This window comes from Bos grunniens, chromosome 4 (genome assembly GCF_055505025.1).
Source record: "Bos grunniens cultivar Pamir isolate PY7600 chromosome 4, Bosgru_T2T1.0, whole genome shotgun sequence".
In the NCBI taxonomy this organism is placed as follows: domain Eukaryota; kingdom Metazoa; phylum Chordata; class Mammalia; order Artiodactyla; family Bovidae; genus Bos; species Bos grunniens.
Genome location: NC_141168.1, coordinates 6922902 through 6950528, shown reverse-complemented (window position 1 = coordinate 6950528; position 27627 = coordinate 6922902). Strand labels below are relative to the sequence as shown.

The window sequence follows — 27627 nt, the reverse complement described above, 5'->3', positions numbered from 1 at the left end:
ATCCATGCTTTATCCAATACTGTGCTTTCTTCCTCGGGAATAAGGGGGTATGCAAGACACAGACAGTTCACCATCACAAAGCTAGCAGTCTACAAGGAGACAGTAAAAAAAAGTCAAACCACTTCCTATCATAGTATGTATTCTACAGAAACTCTGGGGTGTAGTTAGAACAAACTTCAGACCAAACCTGTCTTGTTGGTTGATGATGTGGGTGGAGAGGCCCCCTCTGGAGAAATAACAAAACACTGAGGCTTCAGGGCTGAGCAGAAACCAGTTGGCCATTGGGTGGGGGTGGGAGTACTCCAGGGAGGGGGAGGTGCTCCTCAAAGATCTAAGAGCTGGGGGGAGCTTAGGGGATATAGGGGACACTGAGGAGGCCAGTATGATTAAAGCTTTTTGAGAGAGAGAGAGAGAAATTGATCGTGCAAGGCCTTTGGGATCATTCCAAGGGCTTTCAACTATTTGAAAAATAAAAAACAAAAGCAATCCATTAGAAAATCTAAACGAGAAAAAAACCAAATATCAAAAAGGCATCTGACAATGTATAGAGAGAGTAACATGGAAATATACATTACCATATATAAAATAGGTAGCCAGTGGGAATTTGCTGTATGACTCAGGGACCTCAAACCGGGGCTCAGTAACAACCTAGAGGGGCAGGATGTGGAGGGATGTGGGAGGGATGTTCAAGTGGGAGCGAACATGGTAAACCTATGACTGATTCATGTTGATGTTTGGTAGAAACCAACACAATGCTGTAAAGCAATTATCCTTTGATTATAAATTTTAAAAAGGCCTCTGACTATTGAGTAGAGGAGGGATTGAAGATACAGTATTATTTGGGAGCCTACTACATTGCAATCAAATGATAGGGTTGGATTCACATGGAGATGGGGAGAAATGGATACTTTTTCATTTGGGGAACAAAAATCTATAGTATTTGGTGATGGACTGTGAGTAAGTGAGGAAAGAAGTATTTTAGAGATGACCCCAAGATTCTGCATGAGCCATTTTGTGATGCCACTTACTAAAATTTGAACCAGGCTAGGGATGGAAGTCAGGGTTTCATTTTGTCCAAATCGGTTGGAGATGCCCACAAAATTGCCAAATGGAGAATTTGTCTGGGATAGAAAAGGTTGTAACACTGGGAAGGGTCCAGGCTGCAGACTACATATAAATGGCACTCAGAGCAATAATTGAATAGAGGCGGGAAGGGCACTCAGAACCAGTGCCAAGAAGCACCTGAAGCACTAACATTTGTGTAAAGAAAAATGACGTCTGAAAATGACACTGAAAGCAGAATTAAGAAGTGTTGAGAAATAGAGGAGAGATCGAGTAGCAAGTTTATGAAGAAAGTATTGTTTACAGGAGGTCAATGTTTCTGGTTTGTTCTGCGTTTCCCTGACATAACATAGTTCTGTCTCTCTATTCCCAGGAATCCAAACCACAATGGCAGCCCAGTACCTCAGAGAACCCAGGACCAGCCACGGTGAGAGGCTGCTTGGGGAGGGCAGCCAGGCTTGGTGGGGAGGGCTGGGACTCTCCTGCCCTGTCATCCAGCCAACCTGTACAAGAGTGAAACATCTTCAACCACATTTCTCATTTTCCCCTCATTTGCTCTGCTCTCTCACTCTCTACACCTTCTAGGCATCCTCCTTGTGATGTAGCTTAACAGCGAGCAGGAAAGTTCCAATGCCCTGACTGTTCCCAGGCTTGATGAGGTTTCTTACTTGCTACTTCCTGCCATGTGGGCACATGGATCAGGGGCTGTGGCCTCCCAGGTGGTTTCTCTACCCCTCTCTTCAGCCCGAGAGGACTGGGAAGGAGGAACGTGGGGGTGATCAATGCCTCTTTCAGGCCCCAAATTTCCCTGCTCCCAGTGGCCTCACTCTAAGCAACAAACTCAACAGACTGATCACTCCATTTCTCATATAACCCTCCCTCTACCCATTTATCCTAGGAATAGATTCTATCATTTGAGCTTATGCTGGTTCAGCAAATCACCCTGCAATTTAGGAACCTGAAACAGCAACCATTTAGTTGGCTTTTAATTTTGGGGGTCACTTGGGCTGTGCTTGGGTCTGGACCAACCTGGCTAATCTCAGCCAGACTGACTCATGTGGGGTGCTCGGCTGGTGGTTCAAGATGCAACACAATAATCTTGGATAGCCTCACAGATATGTCTGGTGGTCAGCAAGCTCTGGGTCGGCCAGGCAGACAGGGATAACAGGGCCTTGTGCCCTCACCAAGTAGGCTAGTCCAGGGCAGGTGTAGGGTTCCAAAAATCAGAAAGAGAAGGCAAAGCACAATGTGTCAGCACTTTTGGATTCTCTGCTTAACCATGTTTTCATGATCCTATGATCCAAAGCAAGTCACAAGGCCTAGTCAGACTGAAGGGTTGGAGAAACAGACTCAGCATCCTGATGAGAGGAGCTGAGAATCCTCTCATCCACTCAAGAGGCATGAGTGCAGAGATGGACTCCTTCGTGGCTATGGCTGCCAACTTCAGAGGTTGCCATCCATTCATTATCAGCATTGGCCAATGGTTGTAGTGTTGGCACTGGCCTTGGTGCCTTTTCACTGCCAGGCCATGAATTTCCTACACCCTCTCTCTAAGGCCAACCAATGCCCTGGGATCTCCTTAGGTTGGAGTTTCTATTGTGAGGCTAAGTATTAAGAATACTCTGAATTCTTTTTTTTTTAAGTTTTATTTTATTTTTAAACTTTACAAATTATATTAGTTTTGCCAAAATTCTTATGTACATTTTTTCTTAGATAAATCTTAGCCATCCCCTATCTAGTGTTTGCAGCATTGGGAAATTTACTTCTTTTATCCCAGGATTCTGGTTCTGAAATGGGGAAAAGTCTGCCTTAGGGATTCAGGGAGCAGCAAACACTTCTTCAGAAAGTGTGTGGGAGATGGAGATTAACTACAGATTTTGTGGACATCACAGGAGGGGTTTCTGCAAATTTCTGGTTCTGTTTGATTGATATTTTTTAAAGATTAGCCCATCTCACAGAATAGACTGAAAGGGACAATGTGGAAGTGGAGACACCTGTTAGGAGACTGCTGAGGCAGGGGTGGTGATGGAATCTGGACTGGAATGATGATCTTCAAAGCAGAGACAGGTGAACAGATTTGGAGCCAAGAGAACATGCTGATGGATTGGGTCTGGAAGGTAGGGGAAAGAGGGGAGTCAAGGGTGACTCCTAGGTTTCTAGTCTGAGGGCCTGGGTGAATGGTGATACCTCTGAAAATAACCTGGAGTTGGTAACAGTGTCTATGATGTTGTATGTGGGATAATGTAGGCATTGTCTCAAAGCAGAAATGGGTAAATATAACATAGGATTCCTCATGCAGGAATCAGACCCTTAAGTTCAAGGGCCGCCTGGCAAGGTCTGCCTTCTCGGAAAAACAGGCTTTCACATGTGACTGTCAATTGCCTTCCCTCTGGTCCTGGGTCTATGCCTGACAAATCCAGGGGACTTTGACTTTATAGACACATTGCAGAGATATGCAGAGACTTGCTAAATACAAACACAGAAAGAGCTGGTAGATGATTTGGTGTTTAAATTCAGATTTCAATTGCTGTGCTCTACTGCTCTGATATTAACTTTCAACTTTCCTAGGAAGTCAAATATGCATAATCAATTTTGTGTTATCTCCTATCTTATGAAGAACAGCTACTGGTAGCAACTCAGAGTCCTCTTCTTAATCACATTGTTTCCTCCTCTATGAGCTGTTTGTTTCCATAAGGTCAGAGTAAGAAGCTGAAAGGGATCCTGAAAAATATCTGTTACTGCTGTTCAGTTGCTAAGTCATGCCCATGGACTGCAGCTTGCCAGGTTGCTCCTTCCTCCACTCTCTCCTGGAGTTTGCTCAAATTCATGTCCATTGATTTGGTGATGCTGTCTAGCCATTTTATCCTCTGCCACCCGCTTCTCCTTTTGCCTTCAAACTTTCCTGGCATCAGAATCTTTTCCAGCGAGTCTGCTCTTTGCATCAGGTGGCCAAAGTTTTGGAACTTCAGCTTCAGCATCAGTCCTTCCAATGGATATTCAGGGTTGAATATTTATTCAGTGGGCGGGAGCCTTGCAGGGGAGACATTTGAAGTTCATTCTAACACTGGGTCTTCTGTTTCCTAATGTTCCAGGGCTTGCAAACTCTGGAGATTCCCAGCTGAGACTTGTCTTAGTGGGTAAGACTGGGGCAGGAAAAAGCGCAACAGGAAACAGCATCCTCAGAGAGAAAGTGTTTCCGTCTAGCTTTTCGGCTGTATCCATCACCAAGCACTGTAAGAAAGGAAGCACCACCTGGAAGGGGAGAGAAGTTGTCATCGTGGACACACCTGGCCTCTTTGACACGGAGGTCCCAGACTCTGAGACTCTCAAGGAGATTACCCGCTGCATGGTGCTGACTTCCCCGGGGCCTCACGCTCTGCTCCTGGTCATCCCACTGGGCCGTTACACGCTGGAAGACCAGAAAGCCACAGAGAAGATCCTGACAATGTTTGGAGAGAGAGCTAGGGAACACATGATTCTCTTATTCACCCGGAAAGATGACTTAGAAGGCATGGATTTCCATGATTACTTAAAGCAAGCTCCTACAGCCATCCAAGAGCTGATTCGCAAGTTCAGAGATCGCTACTGTGTTTTCAACAACAAGGCCACAGGAGCTGAGCAGGAGAACCAGAGGGAGCAGCTGCTGGCCCTGGTCCAGGATGTGGTGGACAAGTGCAATGGTCGATACTACACGAATAGCCTGTATCAGAAGACCGAGGAGGAGATTCAGAAACAAATCCAAGTGTTACAAGAATATTACAGAAGAGAGCTCGAGAGAGCGAAAGCTCAGATAAAACAGGAGTTCAAAGAGGAAATCAGAAAGCTGAAGGATGAACTAGAACAGCAAAAGCAGAAGGTGGAAATGGAAAGGCAATTGGCAGAAACGGAGGCTCACTGGGTTTCAAAGCAGCAAACAGCCAGAGATGATGTTTTGAATCAGAATAAGATACTTGAAATCATCCTTAATGTGTTCCGGGCTTTTTACTCTCTGTTTAAGGATTAAACCTCATGAAAACCTGTCATATTTCCTGCATATTTTGGGGTGGTCTGCCCCATGTAACTCAGAGCATTGTCCTTTTTCTCTGAGACTCTCAGGGCTAAGGAGAGTAAATTCACTATTGATAATTGGTATATGTTTGATTGATTTAACAGGAAAGGGATAAATTCTCAACTTGTGAAACTCCAAAGCAGAAAGTATTGATGCTCCCTAATTTGTGAATTCTTTCTCAGAGACACCAAAACAGGGAATGCAGGAGACCAAAGAAGATGACCCCGATCTTTCTTTCTTTATCCCTAGAAAAGATTTCTCCTCGATTCTTTCTAGATTGGTGGGTGATCTTCCCCTACAGCTTTTTCTCACTTATTTTGTCTTTAGATGGCGCTGATCATCTTACCCTTATAGTTTATTAGAAAGATCAATTCTTTCCATTAGTTAAACTTACAGAAGGAGATACTGATGGAAATCCTTCTAGATGAATGAAAATTTGTTCACTTATAATTTTACTGAAGGCCTCAAATTGTTCCTTATCAACTAACCATTATGAACAAAGAGTTCTCCAGCATATACATTTTTCAGAACTTAACTACCTGAAATGCCAAAAGTCCCAAAAGATATTCAACAGATAAGAGAATAATGCTTGGTGTATTCAGATATATCTGTAGGAAATCTTTGACCAACAACAACCAGTTTGCGGAGTAACCAGTTCTCTCCTTTTCCTGTGAAACTAACAGCTGCCCCATGCAGATGAATTGTTTGCTTATTGTTATTTTAATAAAACTTTTCTGTTCTCCCATATTTGTGCAAATTGGATTTTTTTTTTCTTGAAAAGCACCACTACTCTTTCTAAGAACACAGGGATGAATTTCAGTTTTTTTTTTTAAAGTTCAAGATGATTTTGGTGTAGACTTGGTCCACCCTCCAGACATCTCCCCTCACCGTTTTCCCCTGGAAGGTTTGAGCCACATTCTCAACCCCTCTGTCAGTCAAAGTCTACATTCTCCTTGGATTCATCCATTATGTTGGTAGAAATTATGTGTAACCGAGGTTTCTGAGACCTTTGTGGCTTTCCTGCTGCAAAAATTCTTTAAAATCTATGGATAAATCTGTCCCTTTTCTCCTCTTCCACTGGGTCCTCTTCACCTAGTAATGTGTAGGCTTTCCCCAAGCACATTTCCATGTTCTTCCAACATGGTCTGGAGGTCACGTGTGACCTATGCCAACTCCCCTTGCTTGGTCATCTGAAAATCATCTTCTCCATGCCCTAACCCATTCTGTCTAAAAGAGGACATATGCCTTGCCCTGACTTCCCCCAAACACACAGGACTGTACCCTTAACACAGCTGCTATCTATCTATAGCTGACTCACTTTGCTGTACAGTAGAAACTAACATACTATTGGAAAGAAACTATTGCTGTTGTTGTTCAGTCACTAAAGTGAAGTTAAGTCACTCAGTCATGTCCGACTCTTTGTGACCCCATGGACTGTAGCCTACCACGCTCATCTGTCCATGGGATTTTCCAGGCAAGAGTACTGGAGTGGGTTGCCATTTCCTTCTCCAGAGGATGTTCTTGACCCAGGGATTGAACCCAGGTCTCCCCCATTGTAGGCAGACACTTTACCATCTGAGCCACCAGGGAACTTAGCAAAGGCTCAAGGATATGAGAAGCACCTGGCAAAGAAGCACAGGACTCCAGCAGAGGCGATCACTCTGAGTGGACAGATTCCGTTTCACCCTGCAGAATGTGGGAGGACTTGGTCTCTATGGTTTTCATCATCGGCATCTCAATCAAAGTTGTTAGGTGTGACACTGAGGAAACCAGAAGGGAAAGAGACACGTGTACCCCAATGTTCATCACAGCACTGTTTATAATAGCCAGGACATGGAAGCAACCTAGATGCCCATCAGCAGATGAATGGATAAGAAAGCTGTGGTACATATACACAATGGAGTATTACTCAGCCATTAAAAAGAATACATTTGAATCAGTTCTAATGAGATGGATGAAACTGGAACCTATTATACAGAGTGAAGTAAGCCAGAAAGAAAAACACCAGTACAGTATACTAACACATATATATGGAATTTAGAAAGATGGTAACAATAACCCTGTGTACGAGACAGCAAAAGAGACACTGATGTATAGATCAGTCTTATGGACTCTGTGGGAGAGGGGGAGGGTGGGGAGATTTGGGAGAATAGCATTGAAACATGTGTAATATGTATGAAACGAGTCGCCAGTCCAGGTTCGATGCACGGTACTGGATGCTTGGGGCTGGTGCACTGGGACGACCCAGAGGGAGGGTAGGGGAGGGAGGAGGAAGGTGGGTTCAGGATGGGGAACGCGGGTATACCTGTGGCGGATTCATTTCGATATTTGGCAAAACTAATACAATATTGTAAAGTATAAAAATAAAATAAAATTTAAAAAAAAAAGAAAAAAAAAGATAAAGATTAAAATTCCAGACTTACAAAACATAGGCGATCCATATTAAAGAGAGAGAGAGTTGTAAACAATCACTTTTACCGTATGGTTCACAGGAAGGAAGAGGGTACTTATCTCCGTATAGAAAATCTAATGAAGGAAATGCCTGGATTCCTCAGCCCCCAGGAGACGCTTGAGTATTTAGGAATTAAAAAGGAACAGAGAATTTATGACAGATCCAAAACAGCACACAGGAAGCCTCCTGTTAAATGCTTCCTGAAAACTAATTACCTTATTTTCCTGACAGTTTCAAAGCATTTGTGGGGAGGGGAGTAGAGGAGGAACCTCTTATTTCACTAAATAAAAGGCAAAACTGTAAGAAGAAAAAAAAAAAAAAAAAGTTGTTAGGTGTGAATTTAACATGCTATTGTATTACAACTTTATTGTATTACAATAAATACAATATTGTATTACAATAAATACAATATTGTATTATTAGTAATGTAATATTATAATGTAAATTATAAGAAATTGTTAATTAATAAGGTAATATTGTATTTATCATATTAAAACTTGTATTGTATTATAACACAAGCAAATATTTAACCAAAGAACCACATATACCCCTCAAAGAAAATTAAATTCAGGCTTAAGATGAAAAAAAAAAAAAAAAACAAGCTAGCTGCAGTGGTAATTTTCAGTATAAATACATTTCAATTATTCTTGCATCCCAGGTTAATGCTGTAGATGAGACAAAGAAAATTGTTCTGCTATTTATTTCCCATCTTATTACTTTAATAATTTCATCAAAATAACGTGAACATGGGTACATGAATACTTGTTCTGTTATAAGAATGTGCAGTTTAAATGTCCCTGAGACACATCCAAGAATCGATTGAAATCTATTCAATGTAATTATTCGCCATACTTTGGCACTCACTTTCTTTGAGATTGGAATGAAAACTGAACTTTCCCAATCCTGTGGCGATTGCTGAGTTTTCCAGATTTGCTGGCACACTGAGTGCAGCACGTTAACAGTATCATTTTTCAGAATTTTAAAGAATTCGGCTAGAATTCTGTCACCTCCACCAGCTTTACTAATTAACAAGGACTTGGCTCCCTTCCCTGATACTTAAGGAATGTGACTTTAAAAAAAAAATATGCATGATATCATATCAGATCAGTCCCTCAGTCGTGTCCGACTCTTCGCGACCTCATGAATCGCAGCACGCCAGGCCTCCCTGTCCATCACCAACTCCCAGAGTTCACTGAGACTCACGTCCATCGAGTCAGTGATGCCATCTCATCCTCTGTCATCCTCTTCTCCTCCTGCCCCCAATCCCTCCCAGCATCAGAGTCTTTTCCAATGAGTCAACTCTTCGCATGACGTGGCCAAAGTACTGGAGTTTCAGCTTTAGCATCATTCCCTCCAAAGAAATCCCAGGGCTGATCTCCTTCAGAATGGACTGGCTGGATCTCCTTGCAGTCCAAGGGACTCTCAAGAGTCTTCTCCAACACCACACTTCAAAAGCATCAATTCTTCGGCACTCAGCCTTCACAGTCCAACTCTCACATCCATGCATGACCACAGGAAAAACCATAGCCTTGACTAGGCAAACCTTTGTTGGCAAAGTAATGTCTCTGCTTTTCAATATGCTATCTAGGTTGGTCACAACTTTCCTTCCAAGGAGTAAGCATCTTTTAATTTCAAGGCTGCAGTCACCATCTGTAGTGATTTTGGAGCCCAGAAAAATAAAGTCTGACACTGTTTCCACTGTTTCCCCATCTATTTCCCATGAAGTGATGGGACCAGATGCCATGATCTTCATTTTCTGAATGTTGAGCTTTAAGCCAACTTTTTCACTCTCCACTTTCACTTTCATCAAGAAGCTGTTGAGTTCCTCTTCACTTTCTGCCATAAGGGTGGTGTCATCTGCATATCTGAGGTTATTGATATTTCTCCCAGCAATCTTGATTCCAGCTTGTGTTTCTTCCAGTCCAGCATTTCTCATGATGTACATTGTATAGAAGTTAAATAAACAGGGTGACAATATACAGCCTTGACATACTCCTTTTCCTATTGGAACCAGTCTGTTGTTCCATGTCCAGTTCTAACTGTTGCTTCCTGACCTGCATACAAATTTCTCAAGAGGCAGATCAGGTGGTCTGGTATTCTCATCTCTTTCAGAATTTTCCACAGTTGATTGTGATCCACACAGTCAAAGGCTTTGGCATAGTCAATAAAGCAGAAACAGATGTTTTTCTGGAACTCTCTTGCTTTTTCTATGATCCAGCAGATGTTGGCAGTTTGATCTCTGGCTCCTCTGCCTTTTCTAAAACCAGCTTGAACATCAGGAAGTTCACGGTTCACATATTGCTGTAGCCTGGCTTGGAGAATTTTGAGCATTACTTTACTAGCGTGTGAGATGAGTGCAATTGTGCAGTAGTTTGAGCATTCTTTGGAATTGCCTTTCTTTGGGATTGGAATGAAAACTGCCCTTTTCCAGTCCTGTGGCCACTGCTGAGTTTTCCAAATTTGCTGGCATATTGAGTGCAGCACTTTCACAGCATCATCTTTCAGGATTTGGAATAGTTCAACTGGAATTCCATCACCTCCACTAGCTTTGTTCGTAGTGATGCTTTCTAAGGCCCACTTGACTTCACATTCCAGGATGTCTGGCTCTAGGTCAGTGATCACACTATTGTGATTATCTGGGTCGTGAAGATCTTTTTTGTACAATTCTTCTGTGTATGCTTGCCATCTCTTCTTAATATCTTCTGCTTCTGTTAGGTCCATACCATTTCTGTCCTTTATCGAGCCCATCTTTACATGAAATATTCCCTTGGTATCTCTGATTTTCTTGAAGAGATCCCTAGTCTTTCCCATTCTGTTGTTTTCCTCTATTTCTTTGCATTGATTGCTGAGGAAGGCTTTCTTATCTCTTCCTGCTATTCTTTGGAACTCTGCATTCAGATGCTTATATCTTTCCTTTTCTCCTTTGCTTTTTGCTTCTCTTCTTTTCACAGCTAATTGTAAGGCCTCCCCAGACAGCCATTTTGCTTTTTTGCATTTCTTTTCCATGGGAATGGTCTTGATCCCTGTCTCCTGTACAATGTCACAAACTTCATTCCGTAGTTCATCAGGCACTCTATCTATCAGGTCTAGGCCCTTAAATCTATTTCTCACTTCCACTGTATAATCATAAGGGATTTGATTTAGGTCATACCTGAATGGTCTAGTGGTTTTCCATACTTTCTTCAATTTAAGTCTGAATTTGGCAATAAGGAGTTCATGATCTGAGCCACAGTCAGCTCCTGGTCTTGTTTTTGCTGACTGTATAGAGCTTCTCCATCTTTGGCTGCAAAGAATATAATCAATCTGATTTCTGTGTTGACCATCTGGTGATGTCCATGTATAGAGTCTTCTCTTGTGTTGTTGGAAGAGGGTGTTTGTTATGACCAGTGCATTTTCTTGGCAAAACTCTATTAGTCTTTGCCCTGCTTCATTCCATATTCCAAGGTCAAATTTGCCTGTTACTCCAGGTGTTTCTTGACTTCCTACTTATGCATTCCAGTCCCCTATAATGAAAAGGACATCCTTTTTGGGTGTTAGTTCTAAAAGGTCTTGTAGGTCTTCATAGAACCATTCAACTTCAGCTTATTCAGCATTACTGGTTGGGCCATAGACTTGGATTACTGTGATATTGAATGGTTTGCCTTGGAAACTAACAGAGATTATTCTGTCGTTTTTGAGATTGCATCCAAGTACTGCATTTCGGACTCTTTTGTTATACACATATATTATAAATACATAATAATATTTACAATTTTCCATGCTGGGTTTACAAAAAGCAGAGGAATCGGATATCAAATTGCCAACATCCATTGGATCACAGAGAAAGCAAGAGAATTCAGGAAAAACATCTAATTCTGCTTCATTGTCTATGGTAAAGCCTTTGACTGTGTGGATCACAACAAACTGTGATCTTCAAGAGATGGGAATACCAGACATCCTCACCTGTCTCCTGAGAAATCTGTTTGCAGGTCAAGAAGCAGCAGTTAGAACCTTGCATGTAATAACAGACTGGCTCAAAATTGGGAAACGAGTATGACAAGGCTGTATATTGTCACCCTGTTTACTTAACTTATATGCAGAGAACATCATGAGAAGTGCTGGGCTGGATGAAGCACAAGCTGGAATCAAGACTGCCAAGAAAATATCAATCACCTCAGATATGCAGATGATGCCACCCTTATGCCAGAAATCAAAGAGGAACTAAAGAACCTCTTGATGAGGGTAAAAGAGGAGAGTGAAAAAGCTGGCTTGAAACTCAACATTCAAAAAACAAAGATCATGGCATCTGGTTCCATCACTTCATCACAAGCAGAAAGGGAAAAAGTAGAAACAGTGACAGATTTTTTTCCCTTGGGCTCCAAAATTACTGTGGATGATGACTGCAGCCATGAAATTAGAAGATGCTTGCTCCATGGAAGGAAAAGTATGACAAATCTAGACAGTGTATTAAACAGCAAAGATATCACTTTGCCAACAAAGGTCTATATAGAGAAACCTATGAGTTTTCCAGTAGTCATGTATGGATGTGACAGTTGGACTGTAAAGAAGGCTGATCACTGAAGAATTGATGCTTTTGAGCTGTGGTGTTGGAGAAGACTCTTGAGAGACCCTTGGACTACAGAGATCACATCAGTCAAACCTAAAGGAAAACAGCCTGAATATTCTTTGGAAGGGCTGATGCTGAAGCTGAAGGTCCAATACTTTGGCTACCTGTTGCGAAGAACTGACTCATTAGAAAAGACCCTGATGCTGGGAAAGATTGAAGGCAGGAGGAGAAGGGAACAACAAAGGATGAGATGGTTGCATGGCATCACTAACTCAATGGACATGAGTTTGAGCAAGCTCCAGGAGAAGGTGAAGGACAGGGAAGCCTGGCATGCTGCAGTCCATGGGGTGGCAAAGTGTCAGACATGACTGAACAACTATACACACACACAGACACACACACGCACATATACACATATGTGCTTAGTAGCTCAGTCATGTCCAACTCTTTGGGACCCCATGGACTGTAGCCCACCACGCTCCTCTGTCCATGAGGATTATCCAGGCAAGAACACTGATGTGGGTGACCATACCCCTCTCCAATATACACAAATACACATATATCTATATCTATATCTATATAGATATGTATATGTATATTATTAATGCTGCAGAAGAGTCTCCCTATCTGGTGTCTGGCTTTTTTTTTTTCACCAATTTAGGCTTTTTTTTTTTTTTTTACCAATTTCCTGATGCTGTGTAGTAAGTCATTTCCAGACAATAAAAAAGGCATTCAGCCTGGTCAGTTCAGTTCAGTTGCTCAGTTGTGTCCAACTCTTTGCTATCACATGGACTGCAGCATATCAGGCTTCCCTGTCCATCACCAACCTCTGAACTTTGCTCAAACTCATGTCCATCAAGTCAGTGATGCCATCCAACCATCTCATCCTCTGTTGTCATCTTCTCCTCCTGCCTTCAATCTTTCCCTGCAACAGGGTCTTTTCCAATGAGTCAGTTCTTCACATCAGGTAGCCAAAGCATTGGAGTTTCAGCTTCAGCTTCAGGCCTTCCAATGAATATTCAGGACTGATTTCTTATAGGATGGACTGGTTGGATCTCCTTGCAGTCAAGGAGACTCTCGATAGTCTTCTCCAACACCGTAGTTCAAAAACATCAATTCTTCAGCACTCAGCTTTCTTTACAGTCCAAATCTCACATCCATATATGACTACTGGAAAAACCAAAGCTTTCACTAGATGAACCTTTGTCGGCAAAGTAATGTCTCTGCTTTCTAATATGCTGTCCAGGGTGATCCTAGCTTTTCTTCCAAGGAGCAAGCATCTTTTAATTTCATGGCTGTAGTCACCATCTGCAGTGATTTTGGAGCCCCAAAATAAAGTCTGTCACTGTTTCCATTGTTTCCCCATCTATTTGCCATGAAGTGATAGGACTGGATACCATGATCTTAGTTATCTGAATGTTAAGTTTTAGGCCAACTTTTTCACTCTCCTCTTTCACTTTCATCAAGAGGCTCTTTAGTTCTTCTTCACTTTCTGCCATAAGGGTGGTGTCATCTGCTATCTGAGGTTGTTGATATTTCTCCCAGCAATCTTGACTCCAGCTGTGCTTCATACAGCCCAGCATTTCTCATGATGTACATTGTATAGAAGTTAAATAAGCAGGGTAATAAGATACAGCCTTGAGGTACTCCTTTTCCTATTTGGAACCAGTCTGTTGTTCCATGTCCAGTTCTAACTGTTGCTTCCTGACCGGCATACAGGTTTCTAAAGAGGCAGGTCAGGTGGTCTGGTATTGCGATTTCTTGAAGTATTTCCCACAGTTTGTTGTGATCCACACAATCCAAGGCTTTGGTGTAGTCAATAGGATAGAAGTACATGTTTTTCTGGAACCCTCTTGCTTTTTTGATGGTCCGATGGATGTTGGCAATTTGATGTCTTCTTCCTCTGCCTTTTCTAAAACCAGCTTGAACATCTGGAAGTTCACAGTTCACATACCTTTGAAGCCTTGCTTGGAGGATTTTGAGCATTACTTTACTAGCATGTGAGATGAGTGCAATTATGCAGTAGTTTGAACATTCTTTGGCATTGCCTCTCTTTGGGATTGGGATGAAAATTGACCTTTTCCAGTCCTGTGGCCAATGCTGAGTTTTCCAAATTTGCTGGCATATTGAGTGCAGCACTTTCAAAGCATCATCTTTTAGGATTTGAAATAGCTCAACTGGAATCCCATCACTTCCAAAGCAAAAACACCCAACTGTGGATGTGACTGGTGATGGAAGTAAAGTCCAATGCTGTAAAGAGCAATATTGCATAGGAACCTGGAATGTTAAGTCCATGAATCAAGGCAAATTAGAAGTGGTCAAACAGGAGATGGCAAGAGTGAACATTGACATTTTAGGAATCGGTGAACTAAAATGGACTAGAATTGGTGAATTTAACTCATGGGACCATTATATCTACTACCGTGGACAAGAATTCCTTAGAAGAAATGGAATAGCCATCATTGCTGGGAGAAAGCTTGAGGACCTCTGCCCATGGCAAAGGTCATGAGGAAGGAGGCTCAACATATGCAAAGGCGGGATCGAGCCTCAGGAGTCCCCCTGGAAATTCTCGAGCATCTACCCCCATAACCAGAGTCTGCCTACTTTACTACTGTGTGCTCTCACCTATACCTCTGACTTTACGGGGCGGTGTCCCCCACCACCTCTTTTGGAGAAGGAGTTAACTTAGAGCTCTAGTTAATAATAATTCCTGGGTGTGACAGGAGTGTTTTAACCTACAAACTCCTCTGAAGGTTCTCTAGCCTGCCTGACAGGCTTGTCCAGCCACATGTGATTGCTCACAGCCTCCCAACCATGAGAGGCATGAGATGCTTTAAACCTTCTAAAACCAGGTTCTTTAGAGATGTTAGAAAACTCTTAGTATAAGTATAGTGGGCTGATTAGAAATTGTATTGGTGAAGGGTTTTTCATTTGTTGAGCCAATGTTTACTGCTAAGTCTCCACATCCCCTGCCCTTATACACATTAATGAATATATAGAAGAAATAAGTATTAACCTTTGATATTAATCACTTTAGACCTTAGGCTAAGCAAATTCTTTCCTTAATTAAAACCCACTACACCCTCACCCTATAGGAATGTAACTTTATCTGGTACCTTCGGAAGGTGGCGTCTGTTTTAAGAATAATCACCCCTGGAGAAATAAGTGTTCTGGTTGACTGACCGCTGTCACAAGGAGAGGGTCATAAATTGTCAGCAGGCCCCCTGGCCAGAAGATGATGTAACACCCCTAAGACCTCTGTATACATTTGTATGAAGCACCTGACTTTAATAAAAGTCAGGACTGCTGACCCCGCGTGACTTTTGTATAACATCTCAGTGTATAAAAACGGACCCTGGAAAAATAAAAAATGGGATCAGTTCCTCGAAAGGCTGGTCTCCTCATGTCATTCTTTCTCTCAATCTCTGGCTGGGTTTCCATCTGGAGCGCGGAGGCCCACCAAGCTTACTAATTTTGCCTGGGCTTCTAAGATCTGACCAGGGAGGCCTTAGTGTCTCCTCTCCTTTGGGAGAATGGGAGGATGCCTGCAGCCTACGTAGGTGATGTAAATTCCTTGCCTTGGAATTTTACTAGCTTTCCACGTAAACCAAGTTATTCAGCCTCTTTTCTCCACTGAATTTTGCTGCTGACCTATCCTTTTTCTATTACTCTTTATATCTCTAATTAATATTTAATTAAAGCTATCGTATCCTGATCACCGAAGCCGTCTCCCCTTCAAATTTCCCTGGAGCCACCAGGGCTGGACCCCGGCACATCATAGTCAAAAAAAGAGTCCAAAACGCAGTACTTGGATGCAGTCTCAAAAATGACAGCATGATCTCTGTTTGTTTCCTTAGCAAACCATTCAATATCACAGTAATCCAAGTCTATGCCCCAACCAGTAATGCTGAAGAAGCTGAAGTTGAAGGGTTCTATGAAGACCTACAAGACCTTCTAGAATTAACACCCCAAAAAAGATGTCTTTTTCATTATAGGGGACTAGAATGCAAAAGCAGGAAGTCAAAAGATACCTGGAGTAACAGGCAAATTTGGCCTTGGAGTACAGAATGAAGCAGGTCAAAGCCTAACAGAGTTTTTCCAAGAGTACACACTGGTCATAGCAAACACCCTCTTCCAACAACACAAGAGAAGATTCTACACATGGACATCACCAAATGGTCAATACTGAAATTGGATTTATTATATTCTTTGCAGCCAATGATGGAGAAGCTGAGATGGAGAAGCAAGACAGACAGCTGACTGTGGCTCAGATCCTGAACTTCTTATTGCCAAATTCAGGCTTAAATTGAAGAAAGTAGGGGGAACCACTAGACCATTCAGGCAGGTAAATTAGTTCTTTAAGTCCTAGGGTGTGAGTTAGTAGAACAAGAACTGTAGAACTGGAAGCTCTCTAGAGAAGATGTTGTCCAACCCCCTATTTTGCAGTTCAAGTGACACAGGCTTAAAGCAGTCGTGACTTGCACAAGCACGGTTGGTTCTGCCACTCTTACTGTAACTTCTGGCAAGTCCTTAACCACGTCTGGATTTCTGCTCCCTCCTCTGTAAAATGAACTGGTGATCATCACAGCTAACAACTTCCAGGTGCTTCCTGTGTGCCCAACACTGTCCTGAGTACTTTAAGCACATCTTCTAATTCTCCCAACTTTCCAGAAATTATTTATGATTGATTACCTTCTATTACAGAGGGAAATATCAAAACACAGAAAGCTTAAATAATTTGCCCTAGATAAGACAATTAGAAAATTTTGCAAAGCTGATCTAGTAACCCAGGAAGAACTGCCTCCCAAATCCTCAAATTCCAATTCTTAGATTTCTTCTAAGAAAACCGGTTCTGCTCTTGAGCATCATGGGGAAGAGGAGCCCATGTGACATATCCTGAGAGCAGTATTGCCCATTGCCTCCCAGGGTAGAAGGCAGACAGATTAATACTATGCATTGTGATTAGTACAATAGAAGAATGAAGCTTATTTCCTTCTCTCAAGAGTTTTAGAAGTTTGTGCCTGTTCATCTATTTATTGACATTGATTGGTTTTTTGCACTGGCTGGTAGGTTTTATACTAGACACTGAGAATCTAGAGATAAGGAAAACAAAGTCCATTTTGAGTCTGACTTCATTCACTTAGCATAATGATTTGGGGAATCATTCAAGTTGTATGTGCCAAGAGCTTGTTCTCCTCTATTGCTGCATAGTGTTCCATCTTACGGATGTATCCCAGCTTCTCACTTCTCCTTCACTTATGATGCAGAAGGTGCCGTGGTCCGGGCACGGGTTGGAAAAGAATATCCAGACATGAGACAGAATGAGAGGGAAATAAAGTTTATTAGAGTGGGAGACGCTGTTAGAACAGTGGGCCAGCTCAAGGGAGAACTGATGTTAAACAGGGGTCCTTAGTCTGCTTTTATACCCAGAGTGCAAGGGGCGGGATAGGGGTCTTGCAGGTCATTTGCTGACTGGATGAGTCATGTATACTGGGTGGGGGGGAAGAGTAAGGCAAATGCCTTCTCCCTATGGGGTAGGAGGGGAGACAGGTTATACTGCTCAGGATCACCTGAAATCTATTAATAGTTGCAACACGGGGGAAGGAAGGATGATAAGGGTCTGGTTTTTCTGTTCCTGCATTCAAAGACCCACCTTGGTTTTACCTGTTCTGTTGTCCTTGGGTCACCACAGAAGGCTCAGCTTCTCTGTCCACCAATGCTGAGTCAAATCTTGGAGACAGAGTTTTGGGTAGAAAAGGAGAGTTTCATTGCTTTGCCAGGCAAAAGGGGACACAGCGGGCTCATGCCCTCAAAGTCCTTTGTCCCCACTTGGGGAAGACAGTGAGAAGTTTTATTGTCCAAAGAGGGCATGATCATCTCTTGGACAATCTTCTGATGGGTTGGTGGTGAGGTAAGCAAGTCAGCATCATCATCCTTCAGGTCCAACTGGTCTAGGGTCTACACGCTGTGGGGAGCATACCATGGTTAATTATTAACTTCTGCCACCAGGAGGGGTTTCAGTATCTGTAAACAAGTGCAAAGGCTTATTGTGTGTATCCTTTGATGGGGAAGCAAGACCTTACCCCAATGCTCCTCTTGACTATTTCTCTGGTTTCCCAATTCCTTTCTTCCCTAGTTGACAACTGCTTGAATCTGCCCACTGGAGCTCAGGGAAGGTCATGGAGGCTGAGTGAAGGCTCTTTCCTGTGATCAGAGAAAGAGGTGACACAAAGGCCTTGGGCCCAGGAGCCCCACAGGGCCATGCATGCCTCCATGTATTCTTCTGCCCCTAATTGATTGCTCTTTGTTTGCTAAAACCTCCATTATGCTGTTGAATAGTAGTGGGTGGGAACACTTGCTTTCTTCCTGGAAATGTCTTCATTTGTGCATGCGTGTGTGTCCGCTCAGTTGTGTCAGACTCTTTGATACCCTATGGACTGCAGCCCACCAGGCTCCTCTGTCCATGGAATTTTCCAGGCAAGCACACTTTTATGGGCTGTCATTTCCTGCTCCAAAGGATATTCACGACCCAATTATCACACCCACCCTGAGTGTTTCCCAACTAGGCAAGTAAGATAGCAGCTGAACTACAGCAGGGTATTACAAGTATTTGTGTTTCTGTGTGGTGTGTAATCATATTAAGCAAGTATCCCCCAATCACTATTTTCTTGGGGGTTTTATCATGAATGGCTATTGAATTTTATTAAAGACTTTTAAAAAATCATCCATGAAAATAATTGAGTGAATGACATTAACAGATTTCCCAATATTCAACCAACCTCTTTGTTTTCTATCCCTCTTGGTCATGAAGTATCACATTCTTAATGGTGGTGTTGGCACCTATTTGCTAATACATAAAGTTTTGTCTTTTGTACTTGTACTTGCTTTTAATTTACCTTACTTCACTTTTTCCAGTTTTTGTTTTTTTAGTGAGAATGTATTTTCTTTCTTTTGAAAGTGAAAGTGAAAGTATCCAATTCTTTGCAACCCCATGGACTGTATAGTCCATGGAATTCTCCAGGCCAGAATGCTGAAGTGGGTAGCCTTTCCCTTCTCCAGGGCATCTTTCCAACCCAGGGATTGAACCCAGGTCTCCCAACATTGCAGGCAGATTCTTTACCAGCTGAGCCACCAGGGAAGCCCTTTCTTTCTTTTACTTTTATTGAAAAAGTTTTTGGTGCAATGCATTTTACTCTGGTCACTTCTTTCATTGAAGCCTACAGCTTCTGATATTTAGTGTTTTCATTATTATGATCTTTAAGAAATTCTGAAGAGTCAGTTTGTATTTTTGTTTTCAACCAGAGTTGTTTGATCCAATGTGCCATTTTAGTTTCCAGATGGAAGCACATTTTCCCAGAAGTAATTTATGGTTTTGTCTCATTATGATCAGAAAATGAAGAACTAAAGAGCCTCTTGATGAAAAGTGAAAGAGGCGAGTGAAAAAGTTGGCTTAAAACTTAACCTTCAAAAAATTAAGATCATGGCAACTAGTCCCATCACTTCATGGCAAATAGGTGGGGAAACAGTGACAGACATTATTTTGGTTGGCGGGGGGCGGTGGGGGGGGACTTCAAAATCACTGCAGATGGTGACTGCAGCCATGTAATTAAGAGATGCTTGCTCCTTGGAAGAAAAGTTATGACCAACCTAGACAGCATATTAAAAAGCAGAGACATTACTTTGCCAACAAAGGTCCATCTAGTCAAAGCTCTGGTTTTTCCAGTAGTCATGTATGGATGTGAGATTTGGACTATAAAGAAAGCTGAGTGCTGAAGAATTGATGCTTTTGTACTTGGCATTGGAGAAGACTATTGAGAGTCACTTGGATTACAAGGAGATCAAACCTGTCAATCCTAAAGGAAATCAGTCCTGAACATTCATTGGAAGGCCTGATGCTGAAGCTGAAACTCCAATACTTTGGCCACCTGATGCAAACAATTGACTCTTTTGAAAAGACCCTGATGCTGGGAAAGATTGAAGGCAGGAGGAGAAGGGGACCACAGAGGATGAGATGGTTCGACAGCATCATCGACTTGATGGACATAAGTTTGAGCAAACTTCAGGAGTTGGTGATGGACAGGGAAGCCTGGTGTGCTGCAGTCCATGGGATTGCAAAGAGTTGGACACGACTGAGCAACTGAACTGAAATGAACTTTTCTTAAACTTCATATTGTTGATGTAGGATTTGTAATAAAAGATAATGAGATGGGAAAATGTTGTTTAGGTTTAATTCTTCTTGAAGTAATAGTTGCCTTTACAGACCTAAAGTTTTGAACAAGTGTATTTTGAGTCCTTTGAGACTATAAGTCAGTCACTCCCTGTGGAACAATTTTGAATCCACTGGTAATGGCCTCTGTGGCAAAATTATACATATACTATATTTAGGAAATAGAAAGAAAAAGTATATGTTTGCATTGTCTCAAATTTCATAATCTTTCCTAGGTCTTATCCATTATTTCCAGAGAAAACACAAAATTACATCTTTGCTCTCGTGTAAAAACCTGTCCAATCTGATGTGTTAAAGAGCCCCTTCAGGGACTTCCCTGGTGGTCCAGTGGTTAAGACTTTGCCTTCCAATGCAGGTGGTGGGGGTTTGATCCCTGGCCGGGGAGCTAAATATCCCACATGCCTTGCAGCCAAAAAACCAAAACATAAAAGAAAAGCAATACTGTAACAAATTCAGTAAAGACTTAGGGGGAAAAAAAAAAAGAAATGGCCCCTTTAGATAGTGTTCACTCTCCATGTAGGTGACTCAGACACTTTCTGCAACCATTGTATTTATTTCCTCCAATGGACTTTCAATGCCTTACGTGACACTGGTTTGTGGAGAAAGATGGAGTTCTCCAGGCTCCCCAGGTGGTGCCAGTGGTAAAGAATCTGCCTGTCAATGCAGGAGATACAGATTCGATCCCTGGTTTGGGAAGATTCCCTGGAGAAGGAAATGGAAACCCACTTCAGTATTCTTACCTGGAAAATCCCATGGACAGAGGGCTACAGTCCATAGAGTCACAAAGAGTCGGACACAACTGAACACACACACATGCACGTACATATGGGGTCTCCAGCCTCAGCCTCTGTCTCCCCTACTTGCTGGATGATGTCTCATGTCTGTCAAGCCTCTGAAGGCCTGCTATCCCCAACAAGAAAGTCCACAGGCTGGTGTAAATGCACCAAGTGAGTTGATTTCCCACTCCAGGCAGTGCCCTTTCAGGGGCTCCTCAACTGACTTGACCACAGCTCCAGATGGTCTACGTTCTCTGTGGCTGGTCAGGCAGTGGCTCTCATTCAGCCCTGGAATATCAGCTAGAGGGTGATATTTCATGTGGTTGCAGGAAATACAACTTCACCAAAGTAGCTTAACAAAGGGTTCAATTTTGATACAAGGAGTTTACGACTAGTACTCCAGAGCTGATGTAACTATCCAAAGAACTTGATTTTTTTCTTCCACCCATTCTGGTATCTTTTGTCCTCAGAGTGGCAAGATGGCTGCTTCAGCTTCAGCCTCATGTCAGAACTGCAGGCAGAAAGAACACAGACACAAGAAGGAAGATAGGATGGCACTTCTACTGCAAAAGCAAAGCCAACCCACAGGGCTTCTTCTACTACCTCTTGGTCATATGCTTACCCCAGCTATGAGAAACACAGTACACCTCAGCATTTCATGTGGGTACATTGCTGTGACAAGAAAAATTGTAGTTTTGTTAGTAATGAGGAGGGGACAAATGCTAGTGAGCTGATGACTAGCAACAACTGCCATATGAACTGGGGTGAATTTGCCATACACATCTCACTCTAGAGAGACCTCATTCTCAATGGTATGGCAAATTCTTTTGACGATTCCCAACCAAACTTTCCTACAGTCCTAAACTCTTCCTCATTCTACACATGAACCAAGGAAAGGTCAAGAAAATAGAACCTCAGTGCCCAAGTCTGGTTCCAAAAAAAACCAGTCTTGTAACATACTAAATATCCTACTGATAAACTTTGGAATAAACTACAAAGAACAAATACTAGAAATACTGGGGAGCCACCAAAGCAGATAGAAATGGAAAGTATTTCCATCCTTGAAACAAGAAGCACATACAGTGACATCCATGTTTGAAAGTTTTTTCCAGAGGGCACTCCCCAGACCACAATGCAAGAAGTGACCAGAACTTCACTATCTAATATACATCTTGTTTCCTGAACCTGGAGAGAAAAGCTTAGGACCACATCTGATTGCCTTATTCCTCTCCCTTCCTGCTTCCTTTCCCCTAGAAGAGGAGAGACTCTTCTCAAATCTAATTAGCTGGACTTCTATTGTGTAAAATGTTATTGTCTAGTGACTAAACCTTGGAGAAGTGATAGGATAGGACAAAAAAAAAAAGTGAATGGATAGGACAATCCATTGGTTGACAAGGCTGTCATCTTTTGAAAAAATCTATTAATATTTTTTAAAATAGTGGAAACTGATTATTCAGATTTTTCCATATTTTGTGAAGCATTAGCATGCATCATCGAAACAGCAAAAGAGTCCCAGAAAAACACCTATTTCTGCTTTATTGACTATGCCAAAGCCTTTGACTATGTGGATAACAATAAACTGTGGAAAATTCTGAAAGAGATGGGAATACCAGACCTGACCTGCCTCTTGAGAAACCTGTATGCAGGTCAAGAAGCAACAGTTAGAACTGGACATAGAACAACAGACTGGTTCCAAATAGGAAAAGGAGTATGTCAAGGCTGTATATTGTCACCCTGCTTATTTAACTTATATGCAAAAAGCATCATGAAAAACGCTGGGCTGGAGGAAGCACAAGCTGGAATCAAGATTGCCGGGAGAAATATCAATAACCTCAGATATGCAGATGACACCACCCTTATGGCAGAAAGTGAAGAAGAACTAAAGAGCCTCTTGATGAAAATGAACGAGGAGAGTGAAAAGGTTAGCTTAAAGCTCAGCATTTGGAAAATGAAGATCATGGCATCCGGTCCCATCACTTCATGGCAAATAGATGGGGAAACAGTGGAAACTGTGGCTGACATTATTTTTCTGGGCTCCAAAATCACTGCAGACGGTGATTGCAACAATGAAATTAAAAGACTCTTACTCCTTGGAAGGAAAGTCATGACCAACCTAGACAACATATTAAAAAGCAGAGACATTACTTTGCCAACAAAGGTCCGTCTAGTCAAGGCTATGGTTTTTCCAGTGGTCATATATGGATGCAAGAGTTTGACTATAAAGAAAGCTGAGTGCCAAAGAATTGATGCTTTTGATCTGTGGTGTTGGAGAAGACTCTTGAGAGTCCCTTGGACTGCAAGGAGATCCAACCAGTCCATCCTAAAGGAGATCAGTCCTGGGTGTTCATTGGAAAGACTGATGTTGAAGCTGAAGCTCCAACACTTTGGCCACCTGATGCAGAGAGCTGACTCATTTGAAAAGACCCTAATGCTGAGAAAGATTGAGGGCAGGAGGAGAAGGGGATGACAGAGGATGAGATGGTTGGATGGCATCACCGATTCAATGGACATGGGTTTGGATGGACTCCGGGAGTTGGTGATGGACAGGGAGGCCTGGCGTGCTGCGGTTCACGGCGTCGCAGAGAGTCGGACATGACTGAGCCACTGAACTGAACTAAACTGAGCGTGCATCAGAGTCACCTGGAAGACTTGTTAACATACAAAGTTACTGAATGAGTAGACCTGAGAATTTGCACTCCTAACAGTTCCCTGGCATTGGCAATATGGCTGGTTCTCAACAGTGATTTGAGAGTGATTGCATGTCTATGGGGTCGCACAGAGTTGGTCACAAGTGACTTAGCAGCAGCAGCAGCACTGGAGCAAATACCCTGTTTTTGACAAAGAGAGGGATATAGTAGCTTCAAATTTTTTCAAGGCATTTCCTCTGCTCCAAGTATTACCAGCTAGATCAAGGGTGCCAAAGACCCTTCTCCCCTCCAGGATTCTGAAGGAAAAGTATACACACGAAGAATTGAATCTAATAAAGCAAAACACCATATTGTTACCCATATCCTAGGACTTCCTAGTAAAGATGAAGTGGAGATGAAACAGGGACCAGAAACCACAGTTAGGAGTCCTCCTTCTCCTGGAAATGGAAGAGAGCCCAGTCCAGTTCTGTTCAGTCACTCAGTCGTGTCTGACTCTTTGCAACTGCATGGACTGCAGCACACCAGGCATCCCTGTCCATCACCAACACCCAGAACTTGCTCAAAATCATGTCCATTGAGTCAGTGATGCATGCCCTCCTCCTCTTGCCTTCAATCTTTCCCAGCATCAGGGTCTTTTCCAATGAGTCAGTCCTTCTCATCAGATGGCCAAAGTATTGGAGTGTCTGCTTCAGCATCAGTCCTTCCGACGAATATTCAGGATTGATCTCCTTTAAGATGAACTGGTTGGATCTCCTTGCAGTCCAAGGGACTCTCAAGAGTCTTCTCCAACACCCCAGTTCAAAAGCATCAATTCTTTGGCACTCAACTTTCTTTATAGTCCAGCTCTCACACCCATACATGACTACTGGAAAAACCATAGCTTTGACTAGACAGACCTTTGTCAGCAAAGTAATGTCCCTGCTTTTTAATATGCTGTCTGGATGGCATCACCAACTCGATGGACGTGAGTTTGAGTGAACTCCGGGAGTTGGTGATGGACAGGGAGGCCTGGCATGCTGCGATTCATGGGGTCACAAAGAGTCGGACATGACTGAGCGACTGAACTGAACTGAATTGAACTGGGTTGGTTATAGGTTTTCTTCCAAGGAGCAAGCATCTTTTAATTTCATGGCTGCAGTCACCATCTTCAGTGATTTTGGAGCCCCCAAAATAAAGTCTGTCACTGTTCTCATTGTTTCACCATCTATTTGCCATGAAGTGATGGGACTGGATGCCATGATCTTCATTTTTTGAACGTTGAATTTTAAACCAGTTTTTTCACTCTCCTCTTTCACTTTCATCAAGAGGCTATTTAGTTCCTCTTCACTTTCTGCTATAAGGGTGGTGTCATCTGCATATCTGAGGTTATTGATATTTCTCCCAGCAATCTTGAAGCAACAGTTAGAACTGGATATGGAACAACAGACTGGTTCCAAATTGGGAAAGGAGTACGTCAAGGCTGTATATTGTCACCTTGCTTATTTAACTTATATGCAGAGTACATCATGCGAACTGCTGGGCGACTAAGCACAGCTAAATGAAGAGCTCGTTGACGTGATCAGGCAAGAACTGAGCAAGTCAAATACCGCATAGAGAAAAAAATAAAGACATACTCAAAGTGTTATGTCGATTGTGTCTAAAGTCACACTTCTCATGTAGCTCTAAAGGAAAAGACTTGCAATTTTTAAAACTTTAAGTCCATTAATCTTTGATATTATTTTAAAAGTCTTTTCTTCTCTGGGCAATTATTTGGTAGAAGGTCTTTCATGTTTTGTATACGTTAGCATTTTTAGTTTTTTCTTTAAACATTTGCAAGAAAACTTTCCATAACCAAATAATATTTTTCATCATCTCTCCAATTGAAAAAAATTTTTTTTCACCCAATAATCCAAGTTATTTTATAGCTGGCCCAAGTTCCAAGTGCTGAGTCTATTAAAAGCCGTCCAGAGTGTTTTTTGTTGGCCATTCAATTCTGGCTTCCGTTACTAGTTTTGTCAAGTCTGTTTTTGATGGCTAAGAGGAAAGCTTTTATCAAACCCTGTATGTATTTACTGAAAAGATCTCTAACACCTTTTTTTGGTTTCTTTTTTCTTGGATTCACTGCACTGTAGCACACTGCAATTACCACTCATCATGAATGTTGTGAAACATCTTCCCGGCTCTTTTTCTCTCTCCTGTTCCAGTTTAGTACCTGCTTTGTCATCTCCATTCATTCTGCACCAATATCATGCCTTCATTTTGGAGCTTAAATTTTCTCCATGCTTACTTTTAACTAAAACTTAATCTGAATCTATTATAAGTAAATAATCATCAAGATTTAAATTTAATAACCAATAAATGTAGCTCTGTGTCACTGTAACCCATGTTGTCTACACAAAGTGTTCATAAAAGTACCACAACACTCATTAGGAAGATTGTTCAAAGGGAAGCAGTCTTCAGACATCGGCTAAATTGGTGATGATGTGCTTATTATGTTCTGACACTAGAAACAGTAAATGTGCCCAAGGTTTACATTGCAATACAACAATAATATGTGATACAACAGTTAGAGTGAAGTGTATTTCTACCCAAACAACAGAACTGGATTGAATAGTAAAATATTTTACAGTGTAAATTTAAATTCAAGCAAATTATCATGAAATAAAAGTTCAGTTTCCCAGGTATAGCTATATTTCAAAGGCCCAATAACCACATGTGGCTAGTGTCTACCACTGGATACTGCAATTTCTAGAAAATACTCAAATATTTGGAAATTAAATACATTCTCCTTGATATCCATGAGTGATAAAAGATATCACAAAAAATATGCAAAATATCATAAACTGAGTGATAGTGAAAAGAGAACACACAAAACATAATGAGATGCAGATAAGCATGTGTAGAGGGAAGTTTTATAACTTTCTACCTTCGTGTTAGAAAATAATAACTTTTAATAGTTTACAGGATACTGTCCATAGCATGTTGTAGAGACTCGGGATATTATTATGCTCTTCTGAAGGATCCTGGGTTTGCTCCAGCAGGCACTTAAATTACTGGTCGATGCCTCTGTGTCAAGTTCCCTATAGCCTCTCCCTGTACTTGGTCACCTCTCAGGGTCTTCCAACAATTGTTTAAAAACTCTCATTATTTTGAATTTTCTACAGAGTGTATGAAAGTTATTACAGGATAATTCAAAGCTGGAAAGCTTCCCTGAGATTTTTAGCCACTGCTTTGACCACCAAGGAGGAAGCAGCCCGTGGACTCACTGGTCACTTCGGACTCTCCAGATCTCTCTCTTTCATGCTTTGCTCCAGTGTAGGGGTTTTTTTGAGAATAATGAATTCCAAAGGTCACTATTTTCACAGCTTTGGCCAAGACAACCCCCTCACCTCCCCCTACCCATGACCTCATCCTCAGCACCTCTTTCTTTCTGGTTCCCAGACCATGGGATTTCCATGCTTTCCCTGTTCTCTGATGCTCAGGGAGTGATGGTGTGAAGCAACAGCTCCCCTTCCTTCTGAAATGTCATGGGAGGGATTTTCCTTGATTTTTAGTAGTAAAGGAGAGAAAACCCCATATTCCGAAAAATTTTAAGCAATTCCTTTAGAATTTTTAATGAATGACGTGTTTTGAGTGACTTGCCATTTGCCATTTAGTGACTTGATGTTTTGTGAGTGATGGTGCCTGTCATTTGGTCAATACTTGTATTTTCTAGGATGAGATCAATTAAGCCAACAGGGTTAAAACGAAAGTACCTAAGTTAAAGATATTTATCTTCTTATCTTAAAGGAAATGCGAATGACTTTAGCTGTTAGTTTAGTGTCTATGAAGTAATGGGTCTATTCACTTAGAAACAAAATGACTTTATTTCACTTATCCTTGAAGAATT

At 41.9% G+C, this 27627-nt stretch overlaps 1 protein-coding gene across 3 annotated transcripts in view; it reads left to right on the top strand.

Moving 5' to 3' along the window:
• Positions 1 to 5855, top strand: part of LOC147373462 (GTPase IMAP family member 4-like) — a 79199-nt gene extending 73344 nt beyond the window's left edge. For all 3 annotated transcript variants that reach the window (XM_086398191.1, XM_086398193.1, XM_086398190.1), the window contains exons 2-3: positions 1436 to 1489; positions 4155 to 5855. In XM_086398191.1, coding sequence (XP_086254317.1) covers positions 1450 to 1489; positions 4155 to 5065 — 951 coding nt within the window. In that variant the 5' untranslated portion in view covers positions 1436 to 1449 and the 3' untranslated portion in view covers positions 5066 to 5855. The remainder of the gene's footprint in view (positions 1 to 1435; positions 1490 to 4154) is intronic.
• The last annotated feature ends 21772 nt before the right edge of the window (positions 5856 to 27627 follow it).